Source organism: Triticum urartu, chromosome 4A, assembly GCF_056163025.1.
Source record: "Triticum urartu cultivar PI428250 chromosome 4A, HENAU_Tu73, whole genome shotgun sequence".
Classification (NCBI taxonomy): domain Eukaryota; kingdom Viridiplantae; phylum Streptophyta; class Magnoliopsida; order Poales; family Poaceae; genus Triticum; species Triticum urartu.
This window is the reverse complement of record NC_141876.1, coordinates 431,158,786-431,182,153: the sequence shown is the minus strand read 5'-3', so window position 1 is coordinate 431,182,153 and position 23,368 is coordinate 431,158,786. Positions and strand designations below refer to the sequence as shown.

The following is a 23,368-nucleotide window of genomic DNA, read 5'->3' as shown; positions in this document are numbered from 1 at the left end:
TCTGTGCCTGTCTTCATTTCATCATGATGACTATGCCTGTATTCTGTTATGTTTACTTTTGAGTACTCATTCCGCTGCTGGTAGTTCTTCACTAAGGAATTTCCTCACCAACAAATTCCTCAGTGAAGAATTTCATAAAAATCGCCTATTCACCCCTCCTCTAGTCGATATAACGCACTTTCACATACAATCGATCTAACTATCGCAAAAGTGCTCGGACTACTATATTTACATGGTGGACTACTACTACTGATGGGGTGGCCTACTAGAAATATTCTTCGGTTGCAGACTCCATGATATCTGCTCCAGCTTCATCAACATAGTCATCATCACTATCATCTGGATCCGAGTCGGTGTCGTCGATGATGATGTAGTCTTTCGGACGAATCTCCTTGGGTTCTTCGTCTTCTTCTACTGGTGTAGGGCCTCCCATAAATATTCCGATCTTCTTGATCAGATCGTCATTCTTCTCCACTAATACTTCAATTTCCTCTTCATAATCTTCACGTGTAGCCTTGAGTTCTTCCTCCAGTTCCTTGATTCTTGTCCTCGCCTTCTTCAGATCTATCATGTCGGCGCACATCTGGTTCTCCTGACGTCGAATGTGCTGGTTTAACTACTGGATAAAAGCTGCAAGTGATCTATCCTTCCTGGTGCTGATCATCTCCTAGTGCTCATCTCATCGCCCACAAATCCGGTAGATAGTATCCTTGAGATAATTGCAGTAAACTTCTCCAATGCGTCCCATGGCGATGTGAGCTGCCATGCTCTTTCCTAGATTCCAAGTTGGTGCATCAAAAAAAAACTCTATGGGCTCAGTGACTGGCATGAACGTCCTTCCTGGAACTTGAACTTGAATCATCCAGCGCTCCTCTTCCGGTAAAGTGGCGTTGTAGGTTCTGGTGAAACTTGGTACTCCTATGTTCAGGTATCTAGTGACTTCCATCAAGTGACGTCCAAAGGGTGTATCTTCATCCGGTTGCGTGAACTTGTTCCTTGCATCCGCCATCCTAAAAGAGTAGAAAAGATGATAAGTCAGAATGAGAAGAGAGTGAGTAGTGATCTAGGTCTTTTGCTTAGTGGTCGTGTCCTACAGTCAGCGTGTGCTCTGATACCATCTTGTAGCGACCAGACCTCAAACGGTCCAATCTCTGTGCTCAGGTGTCATCCCTGGATCAGTAATGCTGACACCACACAGTACTTGAAGGATTTATAACAGAGTAGCAATCACACACTTATTACATCGAGTGTCTCAAAAGAGAACTTATTACAATAAATATGGCTTAAGGCCATCTAAATATGATAACAGCGGAAGGCTTGGAAGATAAGTGATTCCATCAACTCCAACGGCATCACTGAGTATAGAACCACGACCTAAAAGCACCTTAATCATCGTCTGAAAAGTTTGCAACATTAACGTTGCAGCCCGAAATGGGTCAGCACATGGAATATGCTAGCAATGTAACATATAGAGAGTAATGAAAGAAATAGGCTATACTACATGCATATTTGGCTGGTGGAAAGCTCTATGGTTACAGTTTTGCGTAAAGCCAATTTTTCCCTACTGCAAAGGAATAAATTTTATTTAACTATCACGGTAGTTGTTAAACATTGAGAATGGTTGACAGCATTCTCAATCCCAATTAAGCATCATTATTAAACAAAACCCAACAAAATTAATTTTAGAGTAACATGATGAGATTCACATGATAATCCAGGTACTAGATACTCAAGATGTCCATAACCGGAGACACGGCTAACCATGATTAGTTTATACACTCTGCAGAGGTTTGCGCACTTTTCCCCACAAGACTCGATCTCCTCCGTTGGGATTCTCGCACTACATGATGTTTGAGAAACGGATGACCGAGACATAGTCTTTCAGAATCGCTAACACCTTATGAACGGTAGACCATTACACCTACTTTCCCCTACATCTGCTAGTCTACCACTGTAAGAGTTCGCACAACTTAGTCAACTATGCTAGAGCCCATAGTAGCTTGTGGCTGCACACGGAAGTTTCTAGCATGAATAATCTCATAATCCCTTTGAGCCTGGATGGCGGTCCAAAAGAAACAGGCAATCGCTGGAATACCCAGATGCATCAATCCACCCAGATGTGTGTTTAAGTTGCCACCTTAGATAAACCATTAATTTAACAATCTCACATCTGTCATGGATACACTCACCCAATCCACGTCTACTAGCATAGCATAGCATAATAAGCAAACATAGAAGTAACTCTCAAAGGTTTGATAATAACAGGTAATAGGTACTACCTCAACTACTTTCCAAACCCACAATTTAATTAGATCCTAATCATGTAAGGTGTGAGGATTGATCTAATGCAACAAAACTGGGTAATTGGAAGTATGATCAAAGTGTTACTTGCCTTGCTGATGATCCGCAAAACCTAGCGATTCGAAGTAGCAAACCGCGCACTCCGGGTACTCTATTGCAAACAAACAAGCATACAATAAACATACAACTAATGCACAGGTAAAACTCAAATAAGAGATCTAACCAAAAAGTTCAACTTAAGAACTCCGGTTGGCAAAAAGAATCAAATCGAACAAAGCAACGAAAGACAAACGGCAAAAAAACAAGCTTCGTTTACTATTCTGAATCTAGGGCAATTTTTATAATGGCAAAAACTTGTTTGAGTTGGTTAAACGGAAAGAGGGTTTCGAGACGAAACTCCAGGCGCTTGAATCGCCTGATTCCGATAAATTAGCGAAAAGTTAGACTAGAACGAAAACGACGAACGGATTAACGAACGGACGTTCGTTAACTGGATCTAAGCGAAGAACGCGTTCGTTAAAACGAACGAACGGGCGAACGCTCGCTAATTAAATAAACCAGAAAAACCGATCTATTAAAAAAACAAACTAAAAAACCAAACGAAACCGACGGAAAAACCGATCGGTTTTTAAAAAAAAAACGGCGGCGAGATCTACCTCCGGCGGCGGCGGCGCGCGGCGCGGCGGGCTAGGGTGGCGGCGGCGGGGCTAGGGCGACGGCTAGGGCGGCGCTAGGGTTTGGTGGTGGGTGGCGGCTAGGCCTCCCGGCTATTTAAAGCCGGCCGGGCCGGGTGTCCAGGTCGGACACGGCCCGGTAAGTCGGTTCCGCGTTTTTTTCTTGAAATAGTTACGCTCAGAAAAAAAGGAATACTAAACGGACTCCAAAAATCCTGAAATAAATTTTTCCCGGCTTCTAAAATCAAGCCGCACAGGATGAACATTTATTTAGGGCCTAAATGCAATTTTAAAAAACACACATTTTTCCTAAATTCAAATGAAATAGCAAATAAACCAAAATAAAATCTTATTTGATTTTTTATTAAATCTTAGTATTTCTTTATTTTGGAAAAGTCATTTTATTCCCTCTCTCATATTTTGATAATAGAAATAATTGAAGATAAAATAAATAAAATCAAATGATCCTAATTTCAAAATTTGAGAAAACTCAAATATGAAAATAACGAAATCTCCAACTCTCTCCAAGGGTCCTTGAGTTGCGTAGGATTTTCTAGGATCAACCTAAAATGCAATAAAATATGATATGCAATGATGATCTAGTGTATAACATTCCAAATTGAAAATTGGGATGTTACAACCAAGCACAATCTAATGCGTTTAAACTGTCCAAAGACTTCCTTTGGAGCATTTGACACAAGGCATATGTGATCTCCATAATTTTCTCCACGAGGTGCAGAATGAATACAAAATCAAAAGAGATATTCATGTTTAAGGCGTCCACTTCGTCTCCACGAGAATATCAGTGTGACTGAATACTCATTTGCTATGCTCCCTAGAAATGCAATCGTAGCACCAAACACCTTCCTCAAATTATTAATTGACTTGAAATGAGAACTCCATCTTGTGTGTCCAGACCTCTGTAACGAGCCTATTTAATTTGCCTCTTTCCCTTTATTAAGCTCACCCAATTCAACATCGCATGCAATTTCAGTTGATTTGCTAGCAACTCATCATTCTGTTTAGACAACACACTAACAACACTTATAATGAAATCTGCATGCAGAAAATATTTAGGGACAATTCCATTCTTTCCCTAATTTGCGCCCACTCTCATCTTTGCCTCTAAAAATATCATGTGTTCAACTTTGCCCCTCTTCTGTCTAGTGCGCTTATGAAAATACCCCTCTCTATGTTGTTTTCGTCCAAGCAAAGGAGTTTGACTATCTCCGAAACATTATTTGGATATTTTTACCCCTCGCCGCCTATGTCACTTACATGTGGGTTAGGAGAAATACTTTTGTTACTCACTCGATCGTTCGCATGGCACCAGAAATGACACGTTGACTCCCCTCTTAGTGTCATTTTATCTAATTTAGTGTATCCGTAGGGTTTTTTTGTTGTTTCAATCTGTAGCAATTTATTGAATAAGCCCGGAGAATCACAATTCAGGAACCATGATCTGAGATTACGATTTCATTGCAATTCGATTAATTTCCATATTGATCCACAGCGCTCAACCATCCAACTAATCAATCTTATAGTTACACGGGGGCTTAATTTCACTTGCACTATCTCATCACATGCAAACACATGCAGTTGACAGAACAAGCATTTGAACGAAGAAAAAAAAGGAAGCAAGGAAGAAGAGACTAGATCCTGATGACAAGTCAAAGAAGCCTACTACTCGGCTCACCTTGTCTGGTCATCCATCGGAAAGAAATTCAGAAGAGCCAATGGGACACCTTCTTGGGAATGACACGCTCTTCGATGGTGTTCAGGCTCGGCTTCCACCCCCGGCACGACAGCTCCCGGCTCAAGAACTCCGGGCGGTGCTCCTCGAACCCGTCCGCCGTCGCCGCCGCCTCCTCCCTCCTCTCCATTTCTGCCACAGCCGCCGCCGCCGCCTCGTTCTTGGCCGACCTATCGGCGTCGTCGGCTTCCCGGCTCTTCCTGGACGAGAGCTTCCTCCGCAGCCCGCCCGGCATTGACCTGGAGCGCGCCAGCGACCGCGACGCCGTGAGCACGCGCCGCGCCTCCTCGGCGGACACCTTGCCGCGGGTGGCCGGCAGCAGGACGTAGACGCCGCCCGCGCCCAGCACGTGGTCGGCCGGCAGCGGCGCGACCTTGCTGGCCCCGCCGGCTGCGGCGCCCTTCCGCTGCTGCAGCAGGCGCGCGTCGACGACGAAGTGGCGCGGGTGGTCCATCATGAGCTCCGCCACGGACACGGGCTCGCTGAGCGCCCGCACGCTCCCGTCCGCCATCACCACCTTCCCTCCGCTCGCGCCCGCCGCCGCGCCCGCCGAGATCAGGTTCCCCATGCCGCTCTCGCTATGCACACACGATATCTGCCTGCTCGATCGGCAATGGGTTAAGCTCTGCTAATGGCGCGGTGGGAGGAGGGATGGTTGGGACGGAGGGTGGTATTAAAACGGTGGGGTGGGATGGGAGCGAATGCTTCCTGGTAAACTTTGAGGTCGGTCATAGGTTATAAAAAAGTGTGGAGGGGGTTTAGGTTGGCCGGGCAAGCAGAGAAGAAGAAGCCAAGAAATGGCGGGTTGGGTTTGAAACCGAGCTGCTCCTCTCCCCCGTCCCCGTGAAAGTGAGGTCGTTGGCGCGTTGACTCGTACTTGACGCGCTGCACCGTCACGCCCGCTTCGACTTGTTTTTCTCCGTGCCGTGCGACGTACCGTTCTCTTGTGAACGCACTCAACTTTGGGACAAAATCGTCGCAGGAGTACTACACAACCTAACAATAAATTCTTTGGAACGTTCCTGACGATCATGAAGATTTTGGACAATGATGTAATTCTTTTTGAAGATTCTGGAGAACGGGAATTGGCTGGCTGCAGTGTGTGTACGCGAGGCTTCCAAGCGGAAGTATCAGGGAAAGGGTTTATGGTACTAGGAGAAAAGAGAGGGGGGAAAAACTACAGTAGAAAGAAATAGAGTCGAGAATGGGTGATTTGGTTGGCGACTACCGGTGTGGTGTGTGGTGTGTGGTGATGATCGAGTTGGGTCGGGCTGGATAGATGTATGTATGCGTACTTTTTGTCTCAGCTCCGACCGAAGGCGACGTGCGACCATTTCGCGCTCCGGCCGGCCGGCCGCTGCGTGCTCCTCCATTCCTCGTGAGATCGGTAGCTAGCTTGGAACAGAATCCAAGTCTCCGTTATAGCACTACTACTGTTGTTGCACAGCATTAGTTGGCCGGCTAGCTAGTAGCCCTAGAATAATCACAAGCGCGTCTTCCTGCCCGCGTCTGATGAACCGGGGCCTCTCCCCTGCTTGTTGGTTTGGGTTTCGCATTGCATTGTTCATAATGTAAAATAAGGACGAGCAGCAAACTAATACGTGTACGTATATAGCTGTGCTGAGCTTGATGGGCTGTCTCCTGTGCGTATGCGATTTGGTTAAATGCACCTACGAAGTTGACGAGATCATGATCGTCCTGCACGTTGAAGATTTTCAGACCAGAAGCATTGTGTCCGGAGACATGGGTGCTAGCTTAGCTAATTCCATCTCTAGTAGTAGAGTAACATCATGAACGAAGACTGAAGATAAAGAAACGAAGACAGAAAGATGTTGAGGTCAACCAATTAATGCTGGGAAATACTGGACAGGGAGAATATGGACTTCTACGGACAGAGTTTGGCAGAGTGCTGGCCCTACCGTGATGGAGGCCTGGGTACTTAGCATCTAGTAGTGACACTCATAATTGCCATGCTTCTACTTCCAAGCACCATTGCTGCAAAGCACAGTCTATGCCAACCTTGCTTTATGTACAGTGATCCTTACTCTTGACGCTCAAGTTCTAACAATAGTCTTTGAGTAGTACTAGTAGTACTATTAGCAACACCATGGAAACACATGGAAACGGTGTGCATAGCCCCTGTCTTGTCCACACCGAAGCCACTGGACCGTATGCTTTGCTTGAGAGGAACTTGCTTGTCCATTCCTCAATGATCATGTTGCCTAGCTAGTTATTAATTAATACAACGGTTCGTGTTGGTTATTTTGCTTACTTTTTGTGATGGAGCAGTAATATCAATGGTGTAGTTGCTAGTACTTGCCAGCACGAGTCATAGGTCACAGACAATCTGCGAATCAAACTACGGTTGGATGGTTAGAAAGATAAATGGTATCCCAGTATCAGGGTTCAAATCCTAGACTAATACATGTGTTTGTATTTTTCTGAATTTATTTCAGGCCTTTCGGTGATGTGTGTCCTCATATGAGTAGGGTGTACGTACGTACGTTAATAGAGTGAGTGTATATGTGCATGTATGAACATCTATGTTTGTACTGTGTTGAAAAAAAAAGTCACAACCAATCTACCCGTCACAACAAATGAATAAACTGCATGCATTACTTACGAGGACAGTGCTTAATTATTAGAACAGCCAATCTACTCCTAGGAGATTTTAGCAGAAATACCAGCTAGAGGATTCTTTCTGGGTGCAGAACGGAAAGGGGACACTGTGATAGTAGCACTCTACCCATCGCCATCCCCTGTCCAAGAAGAAAGGTCACATCAAATTAGGCAGCACCATGAGTCAGTTTCTTCCGGAGTCTAGCTGCATGCTCAACAGCTCAAGTGAGGCCAAGGAGCGACAGAATGGCGTGCGACTTGAGCCCGGCCAACTTGCTGCCGTGGCGACGGTGGTCGATAGGAATCCATGGTGGCTTCGGTTTCATCGGAGACGGATGCGCACCAACCAGGTCAGCACGAAGCTTCGATCTGCAGGAGGCAAGCTAATAAATCTAGTCCGTGTAACTTGTCTCCTCCTTGGACCAGCCGGCACCTGTATAATCTAATAATCCAGTTCGACCAACCGGCGTCCGGGTTGGCCCGGAACCCAACTCTCCCCTGTTTGAAAACGACATCTCGCTTCTTGCTCAAGCGATTCTGTTGAAGGGTCGTGTACCTATAGTCCTATACTAGATGTACTGTACTATATATGGTTTTGCATGCATACGATCAGAAGGGCAAAAAAATCTAAAGAAAGATCTGCTTGCATTAGTTATCTCATCATCATGGTGACACTGGGTTTCCTTAGTTAGTTGTAACCTTGCAACGAAACAGGTGGTTAGCGTTTAGGCCGTGATTGCTTGCTAGTATAATTATTCCGTCTGCAATACATGGCGTGATCCATGTGCCATGGCACTTCTGTTTGATTAAGCATTGTACGTCTCTACTCTACTCTACGTCGGAGTGGGACGTCAGTTTGACCAAACCAACTAAACCTGACAATCCATGCGTTTGCAGAGTTGGAGCATTTCTACCAGACTCCTTAAAAACACGTAAATGTAAAAATCCGGCGACTATACGGGTTTGGTCTTTTTTTGGGCCAGACCAGAGCCCGTATAGTCGCCCGGCCCTTAAATGTTTTTACGGTGACCCGCAAACCACCCCCTTCCACGCAGTATATCTACAGGTTTGCGGCTGGAATACGGATCGAAACCCTATCCGTGCACCGCCGCAATCCCCCCTCTCCCCTCTCCCCTCTCGGTTCCTCACCGTCAGTGACTCGAATCCGCCACCGCAATCCACCATGTGGCGTGGGATGTGGAGCTCGGGCCACCGCTCCGGCGGTAGCGACGACCCCGAGCGGCAGCGGTGCGTCAAAGCTAACGACACGAGGAAGCGAACCGCCCGGAAGTACACGAACCGTGGCCTATAGTCGCCGCCGTCGCTCCTCCGCCGCGAGACAGAGGAGTACTGTAACGCCCGGATAATCAAGCTACAGTAACCTCTGCTAATGATGCCTCGTCACCACTCTTACTGTTGTAAACCTCGCGATGATTCAATCCCATTCGAATTCAAATTTCAAAATCAAAGCAAACAATAAAAGTTTTTCAAAATTTAAAACAAAAGTGTTCGGGAGATGCCATATTTTACATAGGTCAATATGGTGTAATAAACACAATTTTATAAAACTGCCTAAGTATTTTAAAATAAATAAAGACAGAAAAGGAAAATAAATAAAAGAAAGAAACTAACAAAAAAAAAAGAAGAAAGAGGGAACCCCCCTCCCACGGCCTACTGGCCCAGTTGGCCGGCCCATTCGGGCGCAGGCCCAACCGGCCTTTCCCCCCTCCCCTTATCCATTCCCCCCCCCAAACCCTAACCCACCACTCCCCACTCCCCCCCCCACTCCTCGCTCTCCCTTCCCGATCCAGATCGGGAACGGGGGCGTTCGACTCCGCCGCTTGTCGCCCCCAGACCGCCACCGCGCTCCCCGTCCTCCTCTGGACGCCGCCGTGCCGTCGTCCATCGCCCCCGACGCGCCACCTCGCCGCATTCGACCTCGCCTCCGCCTCGACCTCCCCGTCGCCGGACCCCCCCCCCATCACCGGACTGCTCCTCTACGGCGTCGTCGCCGTCTTCCTCCTCAACCCCCGCTCCCCAGACCCTACGCACCCCGGTGAGGCCCTCGGCCTCCTCTCCCCTCTCCGCCGCACGCTCGCGCCCGCCTCGTCTCAGGTCGGACGAGCCCCATGGCTCCCCCCCCGCCTGGAGTTCTGCTCCCGCACGCGCCCCCGCACAGCCCCGTGCCTCCCCTCTCGCTCGCCCGCGCCGGGGCGCACCCCCTGGCTGCGGCCTTTGCACGCACGTTCCGCCGTGCCCGTCAGCTTCGACCACCGCAGCACACCGTGCCCCGCCTCCCGCCTCTCCCCCCGCCGCGTTGCCGCGCCGGCGTGCCCTCAAGCCTGCACGCGCCCCCACTTTCCTCCTCCCCGTGCGCGCACGACCGCAGCGGCCGTCGTGCCCGCCTGCCTTCGCATCGCCCGCCACTGCTGCGGCAGCTGCTACCTCTGCCGCACCCCCCCGCTGCCCAGCATCGCCGGCGCCGCCCCATTCCGGCCACCCTCGCCGCGGTCCCGGTCGTCGCCCGGCGCCGGCGCCCGTCTATGCCACTGGACCCTCTCCTGGGTCGGACGCCCGCAAGCCCGCGCGCCCGTTATGCCTTTGGGCCACTGACATGTGGGGCCCGGCCCCAGAACGTTAAAAAAAAAGAGAGCAAAAAAAAGGAATTAAAAAAAATATTAATTAATAATTAATTAATTAATTAGTGAATTAATTAACTTAATTAATCTTGTTTAGTTAACCTAATTAAGTATTGTGAGTTAATTAAACTGTGATTAGATTAGTTAGATCCTAATTAGAGTAAACAGTGTATGACATGCAGGACCCACACGTCAGATTGACCCAGTCAACTCCCTGTTGACTGCTGACGTCATGATGACGTCAGCAGACACTATTCTGGATAATGTTGATTAAATTAATTAAATAAATCCTAAAATTGATTTAAATCTTTTAAAATTAATATAAAATAAACCGTAGCTCGGATCGAAAAACTTTGTACATGAAAGTTGCTCAGAACGGCGAGACGATTCCGGATACGCAACCCGTTCGTCCGCCACACCTCCCTAACCTATCGAACTCGCAACTTTCCCCCTCCGGCTCCTCTGCCCGAAAACGCGAAACACCGGGGATACTTTCCCGGATGTTTTCCCCCTTCACCGGTACCACCTCGTACCGTGCTAGGGCACACCTAGCACCACGCTTTGTCATGTCATGCATCGCTATGCATCTGTTTGCTTAAATATTTATTGTTTCTCCCCCTCTTCTCTCGCTAGACACCGAGACCGATGCCGCTGCTACCCAGTACGACTACGGAGTTGACGACCCCTCTCTCTTGCCAGAGCAACCAGGCAAGCCCCCCCTTTGATCACCAGATATCGCCTACTCTTCTCTATACTGCTTGCATTAGAGTAGTGTAGCATGTTACTGCTTCCCGTTAATCCTATACTGATGCATAGCCTGTCCTTGTTACTACTGTTGTTACCTTACCTGCAATCCTAATGCTTAGTATAGGATGCTAGTTTTTCATCAGTGGCCCTACATCCTTGTCCGTCTGCCATGCTATACTATCGGGCCGTGATCACTCGGGAGTTGATCACGGGTATATACTATATACTTTATACATGATACATGTGGTGACTAAAGACGGGTCGGCTTGAGGAGCACCCGCGAGTGGATCTTTGAGGCGGAGCGATAGGGCAGGTTCCGACCACCTAGGAGAGAGGTGGGCCTGGCCCTGGTCGACGTTCGCGGATACTTAACACGCTTAACGAGATTTGGGTATTTGATCTGAGTTTGGCCATTTGGTCTATACGCACTAACCATCTACGCGGGAGTAGTTATGGGTATCCCGGCGTCGTGGTATCAGCCGAAGCCTTCGTGACGTCAGCGACTGAGTGGCGCGCGCCGGATTGGAACGTAAGCCTGCTCTTGTATTAAGGGGGCTAGTTCTGCTTCCGGCCGCGTACGCAACGTGCAGGTGTGCTAAGGGCGATGGGCCCAGACCCCTGTGCGCTTAGGTTTAGACCGGCGTGCTGACCTCTCTGTTGTGCCTAGGTGGGGCTGCGACGTGTTGATCTTCCAAGGCCGGGCATGACCCAGGAAAGTGTGTCCGGCCAAATGGGATCGAGCGTGTTGGGGTATGTGGTGCACCCCTGCAGGGAAGTTAATCTATTCGAATAGCCGTGATCTTCGGTAACAGGACGACTTGGAGTTGTATCTTGACCTTATGACAACTAGAACCAGATACTTAATAAAACACACCCTTCCAAGTGCCAGATACAACCGGTGGTCGCTCTCTCTCAGGGATACGAGGAGGGGATCACCGGGTAGGATTATTGCTATGCGATGATGCTTGGAGGACTTCAGTCTACTCTCTTCTACATGATGCAAGACGGAGGCTGCCAGAAGCGTAGTCTTCGAAAGGATTAGCTATCCCCCTCTTATTCTGGCTTTCTGCAGTTCAATCCACCGATATGGCCCTTTACACATTTACCCATGCATATGTAGTGTAGCTCCTTGCTTGCGAGTACTTTGGATGAGTACTCACGGTTGCTTTCTCCCTCTTTTCCCCCTATCCCTTCTACCTGGTTGTCGCAACCAGATGTTGGAGCCCAGGAGCCAGACGCCACCGTCGACGACGACCCCTACTACACCGGAGGTGCCTACTACTACGTGATGCCCGCTGACGACGACCAGGAGTAGTTAGGAGGATCCCAGGCAGGAGGCCTGCGCCTCTTTCGATCTGTATCCCAGTTTGTGCTAGCCTTCTTAAGGCAAACTTGTTTAACTTATGTCTGTACTCAGATATTGTTGCTTCCGCTGACTCGTCTATGATCGAGCTCTTGTATTCGAGCCCTCGAGGCCCCTGGCTTGTAATATGATGCTTGTATGACTTATTTTATTAGTAGAGTTGTGTTGTGATATCTTCCCGTGAGTCCCTGATCTTGATCGTACACGTTTGCGTGTATGATTAGTGTACGATTAAATCGGGGGCGTCACAAGTTGGTATCAGAGCCGACTGCCTGTAGGAACTCCCCTTCCACACTCCTTGGCCGAAGTCGAGTCTAGACATTGCAAAAACTTTTACTAACTTGGCTGTGTGCCTTATGGGCCCACGTCGCCATCGGGTGGTACTAGGATCTTTTACTCCTCGACCTTTACTCTGGGACTCTGAACTCTCTTCTACTCGGGTTAAACGAATTTACTAACTCTGACACTAGGATCCCGTTACGACATTCACCCCAAAGTTGGATAAGCCCTAGTTATTCTTTAGAGTAGTATTTGAACATTATCCACATTGTCATTTGACTCCTGTGAAAACATCTTTGTTTTCAGATGGAACCCACGAGGCAGGTCGTGCGCCACACGACGGCCATTGGTGCCTCAGGATCACCTGCCGTGTTGGTTGAGATGATGACCTATCTGGGTTATCGCTGGCACCCTGAGTACACCGTCTATGAGGAGTATCAGGACTTCAACCAGGAGCAGTACCGTGCCATCGTCCACCTCTACTCTCGGGAGTATGACTCCACTACCGTGCTGCACACTGCTCATGGTGTTGGAGTGACTATCGATATGGCGGTCCACGATGCTGCTTATGCCGCTCTGACACGTCTCCGTGGAGAGTATCAGGAGTTGGATACCTCCCCCTTCAGGCACATTGCTATCGCATCCGATGTTTGTGCGGAGGGTTACTACACTGCTGCCTACTCCACTATCACCCGAGAGCCCTTCTACCATCAGAACCTGGTTCTGCATGCTGATGGGCTGGATCGAGCTAACCGAGCTCTTCGCCACGAGTTGTACACCACTCGTCAGCACCTCTACCGTGCTCTGACGATGTTGCACCCCTTCGTCGGATCTGGGGAGCTGTCGCGTTCTGCTATCTACCCAGCCAGGACCGTGATGCCCCAGGGTGTCGGTTGGCCAGAGGTGGGAGGCTACTCTCCCGCACTTGGTCCTCTTCTGCCACTTGAGCGTCAGGTTCTGCACCAGAGTACCCGCGGACCCCAGGTTGCCGACGTGGTGTACCCGATGCCACACTACCAGCTTTCAGGCTACAGCTACCTCCGCAGTACCGCGTGGGACTGATGTAGACTTGCTTGTTAGTGTTAGATGCATTCGCGGCGGGCCTGCGTGCCGCCTGTGATGTCTTAGTCTATGTACCAGACTCTGTGTAACGAACTCCATGCATGATCTCTTTTGTAAGATATGCCGACTACTATGTAGTATCTATCGTGCTGCTTTCGTTGTGCATGTTTCATCATGAATGATTCTCGTCTTTGCACATTTCTCAATACTGAACTACCCCTGTTATATATTAGCAGGATGGTTAGGCCAGGTGGTCGTGGTCGTGGTCGTGGTGGCAACGCCCCACCACCGCCTGAGTACATGGCTGGGATGATGCAACAGTTTGAGCTGAACCGTCAGTTCATGGAGAATATTATGGCTCAGTTTCCTCGCCCCAATATGAACCAGCAGCCAACCCAAGTGACTCTGCAGGATTTCATGCGCCTCAACCCAACCGTGTACCGCAGCTCAACTCAGCCTCTGGATGCTGATGACTGGCTCCGTGACATCACCTATGAGATGGAGTCTGCTGATGTAGCCCCTGCCAGCTATGTCACCTTTGCTTCCTTCTTCCTGAAAGGACCCGCAGCTCAATGGTGGGATAGCCACAGGCATACTCTGCCAGCTGGAACAATCATCACCTGGCCAGACTTCCAAGCTGCCTTCCGTGCTCGCTTCATTCCTCAGGGAGTTATGGACCGGAAGAAGCGTGAGTTCCGCAACCTCACCCAAGGCAATAAAACTGTGGAAGCTTACCAGCGGGAGTTTCTTGACTTGTCCCGCTATGCTGAAGAAGACATCGCAACTGATGCACGCAGACAGGAGAAGTTCCGTGATGGCCTTCAAGCTGACATCAAGCTCGCACTTCTAGTGCATGACTTTGCTGATTTCGCCACTCTGGTGAACAAAGCCATCAATGTCGAAACTGGTCTGCAGGAATACCAGAGCTCTCACAAGCGCAGCCGTGACACGGGCTCATCTTCGGGCCCGTCCTCGCAGAAGCGTAAGATATGGATCCCCAACAGCATGTACCAGCCGGATGCACCTGCCCCAAGGCAGTCCTATGCTGCACCTCGTCTGCCTGCTCCTCCAACTAGGCAGACAAGACTTCCAGCTCCACCACCACGAGCTCCTGTTCCCACTCCCAATAATGGCCTCTGCTACAAGTGTGGTCAGCCAGGTCACCGTGCTAGGGATTGCAATCAAAACCAGAATCAACTGGCCCTCCCAGCAACTGGCCGTGGAAGCAACCAGCCTCGCAACAACAGTGCCAAGTCTTATGGTCGTGTTCATGCCAACCATGTTGATCTCAATGAAGTTCTAAACCAGCCTGCTACTGTGATGGGTACACTCCTCGTAAACTCAGTACCTGCATCTGTTTTATTCGATTCAGGGGCATCGCATTCATTCATGTCAGAAGATTTTGCATACAAGCATGACGTTAAATGTGAGGAGATGAACACTTCGGTATTGGTAAAAACCCCCGTGGGACAATGTCAAACCTCACTGGTTGGCATCGATGTCCCCGTGGAAATCGAAGGGCTGGAATTCTATGCCTCTCCCATTATCCTGAAGTCGTCTAACATTGACCTCATTCTGGGAATGGATTGGTTGAAAGCGCATGCTGCTTCTATAGTTTGCGTCACTAAGGTCGTCCATCTGCTACACCCTTCTGACGAAATAATAGCTTACCAAGCTCATCTAGTTCAGAACGCCGAGGCACGACTTTATGCCTTGAATGCGCTGAACGCTGCACCACTCGAGGGCATTGAAAACATTCCCGTCGTTCGTGAATTCCAAGACGTCTTCCCAGAAGAACTTCCAGGGATTCCTCCTGCTAGGGCTGTCGAATTCATCATCGACTTGAAACCCGGCACTACCCCTATAGCTAAACGACCCTACAAGATGCCGCCGCATGAACTCATTGAGCTTAAGGAGGAAATCGACAAATCTCTTGTCAAAGGTTTCATTCGCCCAAGTTTCTCTCCTTGGGGAGCACCTTCTCTCTTTGTTAAGAAGAAGGATGGGACAAACCGATTAGTCCAAGACTACCGTCCTATAAACCAAGCTACCATTCAGAATAAATATCCTCTTCCTCGAATCAATGGTCTTTATGATCAACTGGCTGGCTCATCAGTGTTCTCCAAACTCGACTTGAGGTTGGGTTACCACCAGATCCGTGTTCGTGAAGAGGACATCCCAAAAACCGCCTTCGTGACTCGGTATGGATCATATGAGTACACCGTCATGTCATTCGGCTTAACGAATGCTCCCGCCACCTTCTCTCGTCTGATGAATTATATATTCATGGATTACCTCGACAAGTTCATCGTGGTTTATCTGGACGATATCCTTGTATTTTCCAAGAACGAGGAAGAACATGCTGGACATCTGCGTCTTGTGCTAGAGAAGCTTCGAGAACATCAACTGTATGCTAAGTATTCCAAGTGTGAATTCTGGCTCCCCGAAGTAACCTATCTTGGGCATGTCATCTCCAAGGATGGTATTGCCGTCAACCCTGAACGAGTTCAGGCTATACTCGATTGGACTCCTCCGAAGAATGTGAAGCAAGTCCGAAGTTTTCTCGGTCTCGCCAGCTATTGCCGTCGATTCGTCGAGAACTTCTCCAAGATTGCCAGGCCTCTGACTAATCTGTTGCATAAGGGTGTCAAGTTCGAATGGACAGACAAGTGTCAGGAAAGTTTCCAGGCGCTCAAAGACAAGTTGACTTCTGCCCCCGTGCTTGCTCCACCTGATACTAAGAAGGACTTCGTCATTTACTGCGATGCTTCCCGCCAAGGATTAGGCTGTGTCCTAATGCAAGAACGCAGAGTGATTGCTTATGCCTCTCGTCAATTGCGCCCTCACGAAGAAAACTACCCAGTTCACGACCTCGAGCTTGCTGCTGTCATTCATGCACTGAAGCAGTGGCGACATTACCTTCTCGGTAATCGTTGCGAGATCTTCACCGACCATCAAAGTCTGAAGTATCTGTTTACTCAGCCAGATTTGAACCTACGCCAGCAAAGATGGATGGAGACTGTTGCAGACTTTGACGTGGGTATATCCTATACCCCCGGCAAGGCTAATGTAATGGCTGATGCCTTGAGCCGCAAGTCTTACTTCAACCACCTCCAGGTCCACAAAGTTCAGCCCTCGCTTGCCGAAGAATTTAGAAGGCTGAACCTCCATATTGTTCCCTCGGGATCACTCGCTTCCCCTCCCGAAGGTTTCCCCAAACAGAACCTCCATGTTGTTTCCAAGGGTTCTCTCAATACCCTGGTTGCGAAACCAGATCTTGTGGACACCATCAAATGGATACAGAAATGTGACGATGAAGTCCTCAAGATTAAGCGCGACCTCAAAAGGGGAAAGCACTCATTCTTCACGATCGCCGACGATGGCGCCTTGTATTTCAAAGGCCGCCTAGTGGTACCATGTTCGAAGAAAAACCTGGATAAGACTAAAAGCGTTATGCAAGAAGCCCATGATACGCCTCTGTCCATCCATCCTGGTAGTACAAAGATGTACCAGGATATTCGTCAAAGATTCTGGTGGTCTAATATGAAGCAGGACATTGCTCGTTATGTTGCTGAGTGTGACATTTGTCGCTGAATCAAAGCAGAGCATCAAAGGCCTGCTGGAACTCTGCAACCTATCTCTATTCCTGAATGGAAATGGGACCATGTTGAAATGGACTTCGTCACTGGTTTTCCCAAATCGCAGAAAGGTAATGATGCTATTCTTGTCGTCATTGACCGGCTTTCCAAAGTTGCCCATTTTCTGGCGGTCAAAGAGACAATCACGGCTAGTCAGCTTGCTACTCTCTACATGGCCAGAATTGTTTCACTTCACGGTATCCCACTGGTTATCAGTTCAGACCGTGGCAGCTTATTCACTTCAAGGTTTTGGGCGAGTTTCCAAGAAGCTATGGGGACTCATCTGTCGTTCAGTACTGCGTTCCATCCTCAGTCGCAAGGGCAAGTTGAACGTGTCAACCAAGTTCTCGAAGACATGCTTCGAGCTTGTGTAATCTCATTCGGCAAGAAATGGGAGGAATCTCTTCCATATGCCGAGTTCTCTTATAATAATAGCTATCAAGCTAGTCTGAAGATGTCCCCCTTCGAAGTGCTATATGGACGAAAGTGTCGAACCCCTCTGAACTGGTCAGAAACTGGGGAGCGTCCACTCTTTGGTCCGGATATTATCCAACAGGCCGAAGAACAAGTTCGCATTATTCGCGAGAATCTCAAGACTGCTCAGTCACGTCAGAAAAGTCAGTATGACCGTCATCACCAAGACATGGTCTATCAACCTGGCGAAAAGGCTTATCTTCGAGTTACACCAATGAAGGGTGCACACCGCTTTGGGATCAAAGGAAAGTTAGCTCCCCGCTATATTGGTCCCTTCACTATTCTCGAAAGGCGTGGAAAGGTGGCATATCAACTGGAGCTTCCGCCGAACCTTTCTCAGGTTCACGATGTGTTCCATGTGTCACAACTCCGCCGTTGCTTCAAGGATCCAATCCGAGCGGTGGATCATGAAGAGCTCGAATTGCAACAGGACCTCTCTTATAAAGAGCATCCGGTCCGCATTCTTGACCAAGCTGAACGCCGCACACGTCAGAAGGCGATCAAATTCCTCAAAGTCCAGTGGTCGAATCACTCTGAGGACGAAGCCACCTGGGAACGCGAGGATCGTCTTCGCGATGAATACCCTGCACTGTTTCCTTCTACCTCCTAAATCTCGGGACGAGATTTCTTGTAGTGGAGGAGATTTGTAACGCCCGGATAATCAAGCTACAGTAACCTCTGCTAATGATGCCTCGTCACCACTCTTACTGTTGTAAACCTCGCGATGATTCAATCCCATTCGAATTCAAATTTCAAAATCAAAGCAAACAATAAAAGTTTTTCAAAATTTAAAACAAAAGTGTTCGGGAGATGCCATATTTTACATAGGTCAATATGGTGTAATAAACACAATTTTATAAAACTGCCTAAGTATTTTAAAATAAATAAAGACAGAAAAGGAAAATAAATAAAAGAAAGAAACTAACAAAAAAAAAAGAAGAAAGAGGGAACCCCCCCTCCCACGGCCTACTGGCCCAGTTGGCCGGCCCATTCGGGCGCAGGCCCAACCGGCCTTTCCCCCCTCCCCTTATCCATTCCCCCCCAAACCCTAACCCACCACTCCCCACTCCCCCCCACTCCTCGCTCTCCCTCCCCGATCCAGATCGGGAACGGGGGCGTTCGACTCCGCCGCTTGTCGCCCCCAGACCGCCACCGCGCTCCCCGTCCTCCTCTGGACGCCGCCGTGCCGTCGTCCATCGCCCCCGACGCGCCACCTCGCCGCATTCGACCTCGCCTCCGCCTCGACCTCCCCGTCGCCGGACCCCCCCATCACCGGACTGCTCCTCTACGGCGTCGTCGCCGTCTTCCTCCTCAACCCCCGCTCCCCAGACCCTACGCACCCCGGTGAGGCCCTCGGCCTCCTCTCCCCTCTCCGCCGCATGCTCGCGCCCGCCTCGTCTCAGGTCGGACGAGCCCCATGGCTCCGCCCCCCCCCCCCCCGCCTGGAGCTCTGCTCCCGCACGCGCCCCCGCACAGCCCCGTGCCTCCCCTCTCGCTCGCCCGCGCCGGGGCGCACCCCCTGGCTGCGGCCTTTGCACGCACGTTCCGCCGTGCCCGTCAGCTTCGACCACCGCAGCACACCGTGCCCCGCCTCCCGCCTCTCCCCCCGCCGCGTTGCCGCGCCGGCGTGCCCTCAAGCCTGCACGCGCCCCCACTTTCCTCCTCCCCGTGCGCGCACGACCGCAGCGGCCGTCGTGCTCGCCTGCCTTCGCATCGCCCGCCACTGCTGCGGCAGCTGCTACCTCTGCCGCACCCCCCCGCTGCCCAGCATCGCCGGCGCCGCCCCATTCCGGCCACCCTCGCCGCGGTCCCGGTCGTCGCCCGGCGCCGGCGCCCGTCTATGCCACTGGACCCTCTCCTGGGTCGGACGCCCGCAAGCCCGCGCGCCCGTTATGCCTTTGGGCCACTGACATGTGGGGCCCGGCCCCAGAACGTTAAAAAAAAGAGAGCAAAAAAAAAGGAATTAAAAAAAATATTAATTAATAATTAATTAATTAATTAGTGAATTAATTAACTTAATTAATCTTGTTTAGTTAACCTAATTAAGTATTGTGAGTTAATTAAACTGTGATTAGATTAGTTAGATCCTAATTAGAGTAAACAGTGTATGACATGCAGGACCCACACGTCAGATTGACCCAGTCAACTCCCTGTTGACTGCTGACGTCATGCTGACGTCATGATGACGTCAGCAGACACTATTCTGGATAATGTTGATTAAATTAATTAAATAAATCCTAAAATTGATTTAAATCTTTTAAAATTAATATAAAATAAACCGTAGCTCGGATCGAAAAACTTTGTACATGAAAGTTGCTCAGAACGGCGAGACGATTCCGGATACGCAACCCGTTCGTCCGCCACACCTCCCTAACCTATCGAACTCGCAACTTTCCCCCTCCGGCTCCTCTGCCCGAAAACGCGAAACACCGGGGATACTTTCCCGGATGTTTTCCCCCTTCACCGGTACCACCTCGTACCGTGCTAGGGCACACCTAGCACCACGCTTTGTCATGTCATGCATCGCTATGAATCTGTTTGCTTAAATATTTATTGTTTCTCCCCCTCTTCTCTCGCTAGACACCGAGACCGACGCCGCTGCTACCCAGTACGACTACGGAGTTGACGACCCCTCTCTCTTGCCAGAGCAACCAGGCAAGCCCCCCCTTTGATCACCAGATATCGCCTACTCTTCTCTATACTGCTTGCATTAGAGTAGTGTAGCATGTTACTGCTTCCCGTTAATCCTATACTGATGCATAGCCTGTCCTTGTTACTACTGTTGTTACCTTACCTGCAATCCTAATGCTTAGTATAGGATGCTAGTTTTTCATCAGTGGCCCTACATCCTTGTCCGTCTGCCATGCTATACTATCGGGTCGTGATCACTCGGGAGTTGATCACGGGTATATACTATATACTTTATACATGATACATGTGGTGACTAAAGACGGGTCGGCTTGAGGAGCACCTGCGAGTGGATCTTTGAGGCGGAGCGACAGGGCAGGTTCCGACCACCTAGGAGAGAGGTGGGCCTGGCCCTGGTCGACGTTCGCGGATACTTAACACGCTTAACGAGATCTGGGTATTTGATCTGAGTTTGGCCATTTGGTCTATACGCACTAACCATCTACGCGGGAGTAGTTATGGGTATCCCGGCGTCGTGGTATCAGCCGAAGCCTTCGTGACGTCAGCGACTGAGTGGCGCGCGCCGGATTGGAACGTAAGCCTGCTCTTGTATTAAGGGGGCTAGTTCTGCTTCCGGCCGCGTACGCAACGTGCAGGTGTGCTAAGGGCGATGGGCCCAGACCCCTGTGCGCTTAGGTTTAGACCGGCGTGCTGACCTCTCTGTTGTGCCTAGGTGGGGCTGCGACGTGTTGATCTTTCGAGGCCGGGCATGACCCAGGAAAGTGTGTCCGGCCAAATGGGATCGAGCGTGTTGGGGTATGTGGTGCACCCCTGCAGGGAAGTTAATCTATTCGAATAGCCGTGATCTTCGGTAACAGGACGACTTGGAGTTGTATCTTGACCTTATGACAACTAGAACCAGATACTTAATAAAACACACCCTTCCAAGTGCCAGATACAACCGGTGGTCGCTCTCTCTCAGGGATACGAGGAGGGGATCGCCGGGTAGGATTATTGCTATGCGATGATGCTTGGAGGACTTCAGTCTACTCTCTTCTACATGATGCAAGACGGAGGCTGCCAGAAGCGTAGTCTTCGAAAGGATTAGCTATCCCCCTCTTATTCTGGCTTTCTGCAGTTCAATCCACCGATATGGCCCTTCACACATTTACCCATGCATATGTAGTGTAGCTCCTTGCTTGCGAGTACTTTGGATGAGTACTCACGGTTGCTTTCTCCCTCTTTTCCCCCTATCCCTTCTACCTGGTTGTCGCAACCAGATGTTGGAGCCCAGGAGCCAGACACCACCGTCGACGACGACCCCTACTACACCGGAGGTGCCTACTACTACGTGATGCCCGCTGACGACGACCAGGAGTAGTTAGGAGGATCCCAGGCAGGAGGCCTGCGCCTCTTTCGATCTGTATCCCAGTTTGTGCTAGCCTTCTTAAGGCAAACTTGTTTAACTTATGTCTGTACTCAGATATTGTTGCTTCCGCTGACTCGTCTATGATCGAGCTCTTGTATTCGAGCCCTCGAGGCCCCTGGCTTCTAATATGATGCTTGTATGACTTATTTTATTAGTAGAGTTGTGTTGTGATATCTTCCCGTGAGTCCCTGATCTTGATCGTACACGTTTGCATGTATGATTAGTGTACGATTAAATCGGGGGCGTCACAAGTACGACCACAGGCACGCGCGTCTGTCCTCCGGCGCGGGCAGCTCCGTCGGGGGGTCGATGTCGGTGTTCTGGGAACCGAGGTATCCAGACTTGCCTACCTACGGCCCACGGCGTGGCTCCATCAGCGGCCTGATACGACTCACCTTCAGCATCAACAACGCAAGACCCTCGCGACGGGCCAAGCCTCGCGAGGCGGACGACATCAAGACCTCCAGAGGGAGAAGCCTCCCTAGGCTGGCTCCTGAGGGGCGGAGACTTCTGTGCAGGCACCCGCCTCGCGAGGTCCGGATGATGCAAGCCATGACGACCAAGGCCAGGCGGGCGCCAGCGGGCGTAGTACAGCAGGTTTCCTCTTTGATGCTAAAGAGGCAAGCGCAGGCGCGGAGTCCCGAGGAATCAAGCAAAGGTTTCCATTTTTGTGCTACAAGACCGAGACCGCCAGGACGGCAGGACGGAGGTCATCACCGAGCCCACCACGACGTCACGACCAGAAGCTTTGCAGGCGAAGACCACCTTTCGTCGGGATAAGGTGTACTAGTTGTCTCTCTTCAAACTTGGTCGTTGTGGAATCCCTTCCCGCCTTCATTTTGGGGGAAGAGGACCAAGTGAAGGATATATGCCCTAAAGGCAATAATAAAGATTGTTATTTTATATTTCCTTATATCATGATAAATGTTTATTATTCATGCTAGAATTGTATTAACCGGATACTTGATACATGTGTGGATACATAGACAAAACAAAGTGTCCGTAGTATGCCTCTACTTGACTAGCTCATTAATCAAAGATGGTTAAGTTTCCTGACCGTAGACATGTGTTGTCATTTGATGAACGTGATCACATCATTAGAGAATGATGTGATTGACAAGACCCATCCGTTAGCTTAGCATAATGATCGTTCAGTTTTATTGCTATTGCTTTCTTCATGACTTATACATATTCCTCTGACTATGAGATTATGCAACTCCTGAATACTGGAGGAACACTTTGTGTGCTATCAAATGTCACAACATAACTGGGTGATTATAAAGATGCTCTACAGGTGTCTCCAAAGGTGTTTGTTGGGTTGGCATGGATGAAGATTAGGATTTGTCACTCCAAGTATCGGAGAGGTATCTCTGGGCCCTCTCGGTAATGCACATCACTATAAGCCCTGCAAGCAATGTGACTAATGAGTTAGTTACAGGATGATGCATTATGGAACGAGTAAAGAGACTTCCCGAAAATGAGATTGAACTAGGTATGATGATACCGATGACCAAATCTCGGGCAAGTAACATACCGATGACAAAGGGAATAACGTATGTTGTTATTGCGGCTTGACCGATAAAGATCTTCGTAGAATATGTAGGAACCAATATGAGCATCCAGGTTCCGCTGTTGGTTATTGATCGGAGATGTCTCTCAGTCATTTCTACATAGTTCTCGAACCCGCAGGGTCCGCACACTTAACGTTCGATGACGATTTGTATTATGTGTTTTGGTGACTGAAGTTTTTTCGGAGTCCCAG

The 23,368-nt window shown here is 49.6% G+C and overlaps 1 protein-coding gene across 3 annotated transcripts; it reads right to left on the bottom strand.

Annotated features, from left to right (window-relative positions):
• Nucleotides 1-28: 28 nt before the first annotated feature.
• LOC125553912 (uncharacterized) lies at nucleotides 29-5,514 on the bottom strand. 3 transcript variants are annotated; one of them, XM_048717561.2, is made up of 2 exons: nucleotides 4,672-5,514; nucleotides 29-1,010 (listed from the first exon to the last, which is right to left on the bottom strand). In XM_048717561.2, the coding sequence occupies exon 1, from the start codon at nucleotides 5,294-5,296 to the stop codon at nucleotides 4,700-4,702; it is 597 nt and encodes a 198-aa protein (XP_048573518.1). In that variant the 5' UTR covers nucleotides 5,297-5,514; the 3' UTR covers nucleotides 29-1,010; nucleotides 4,672-4,699. The 3 variants fall into 3 exon arrangements, with proteins under 3 accessions (XP_048573518.1, XP_087374648.1, XP_087374647.1); XM_087518522.1 differs by lacking the exon at nucleotides 29-1,010 and adding an exon at nucleotides 1,084-1,396; XM_087518521.1 differs by lacking the exon at nucleotides 29-1,010 and adding an exon at nucleotides 1,423-2,452.
• Nucleotides 5,515-23,368: the final 17,854 nt, after the last annotated feature.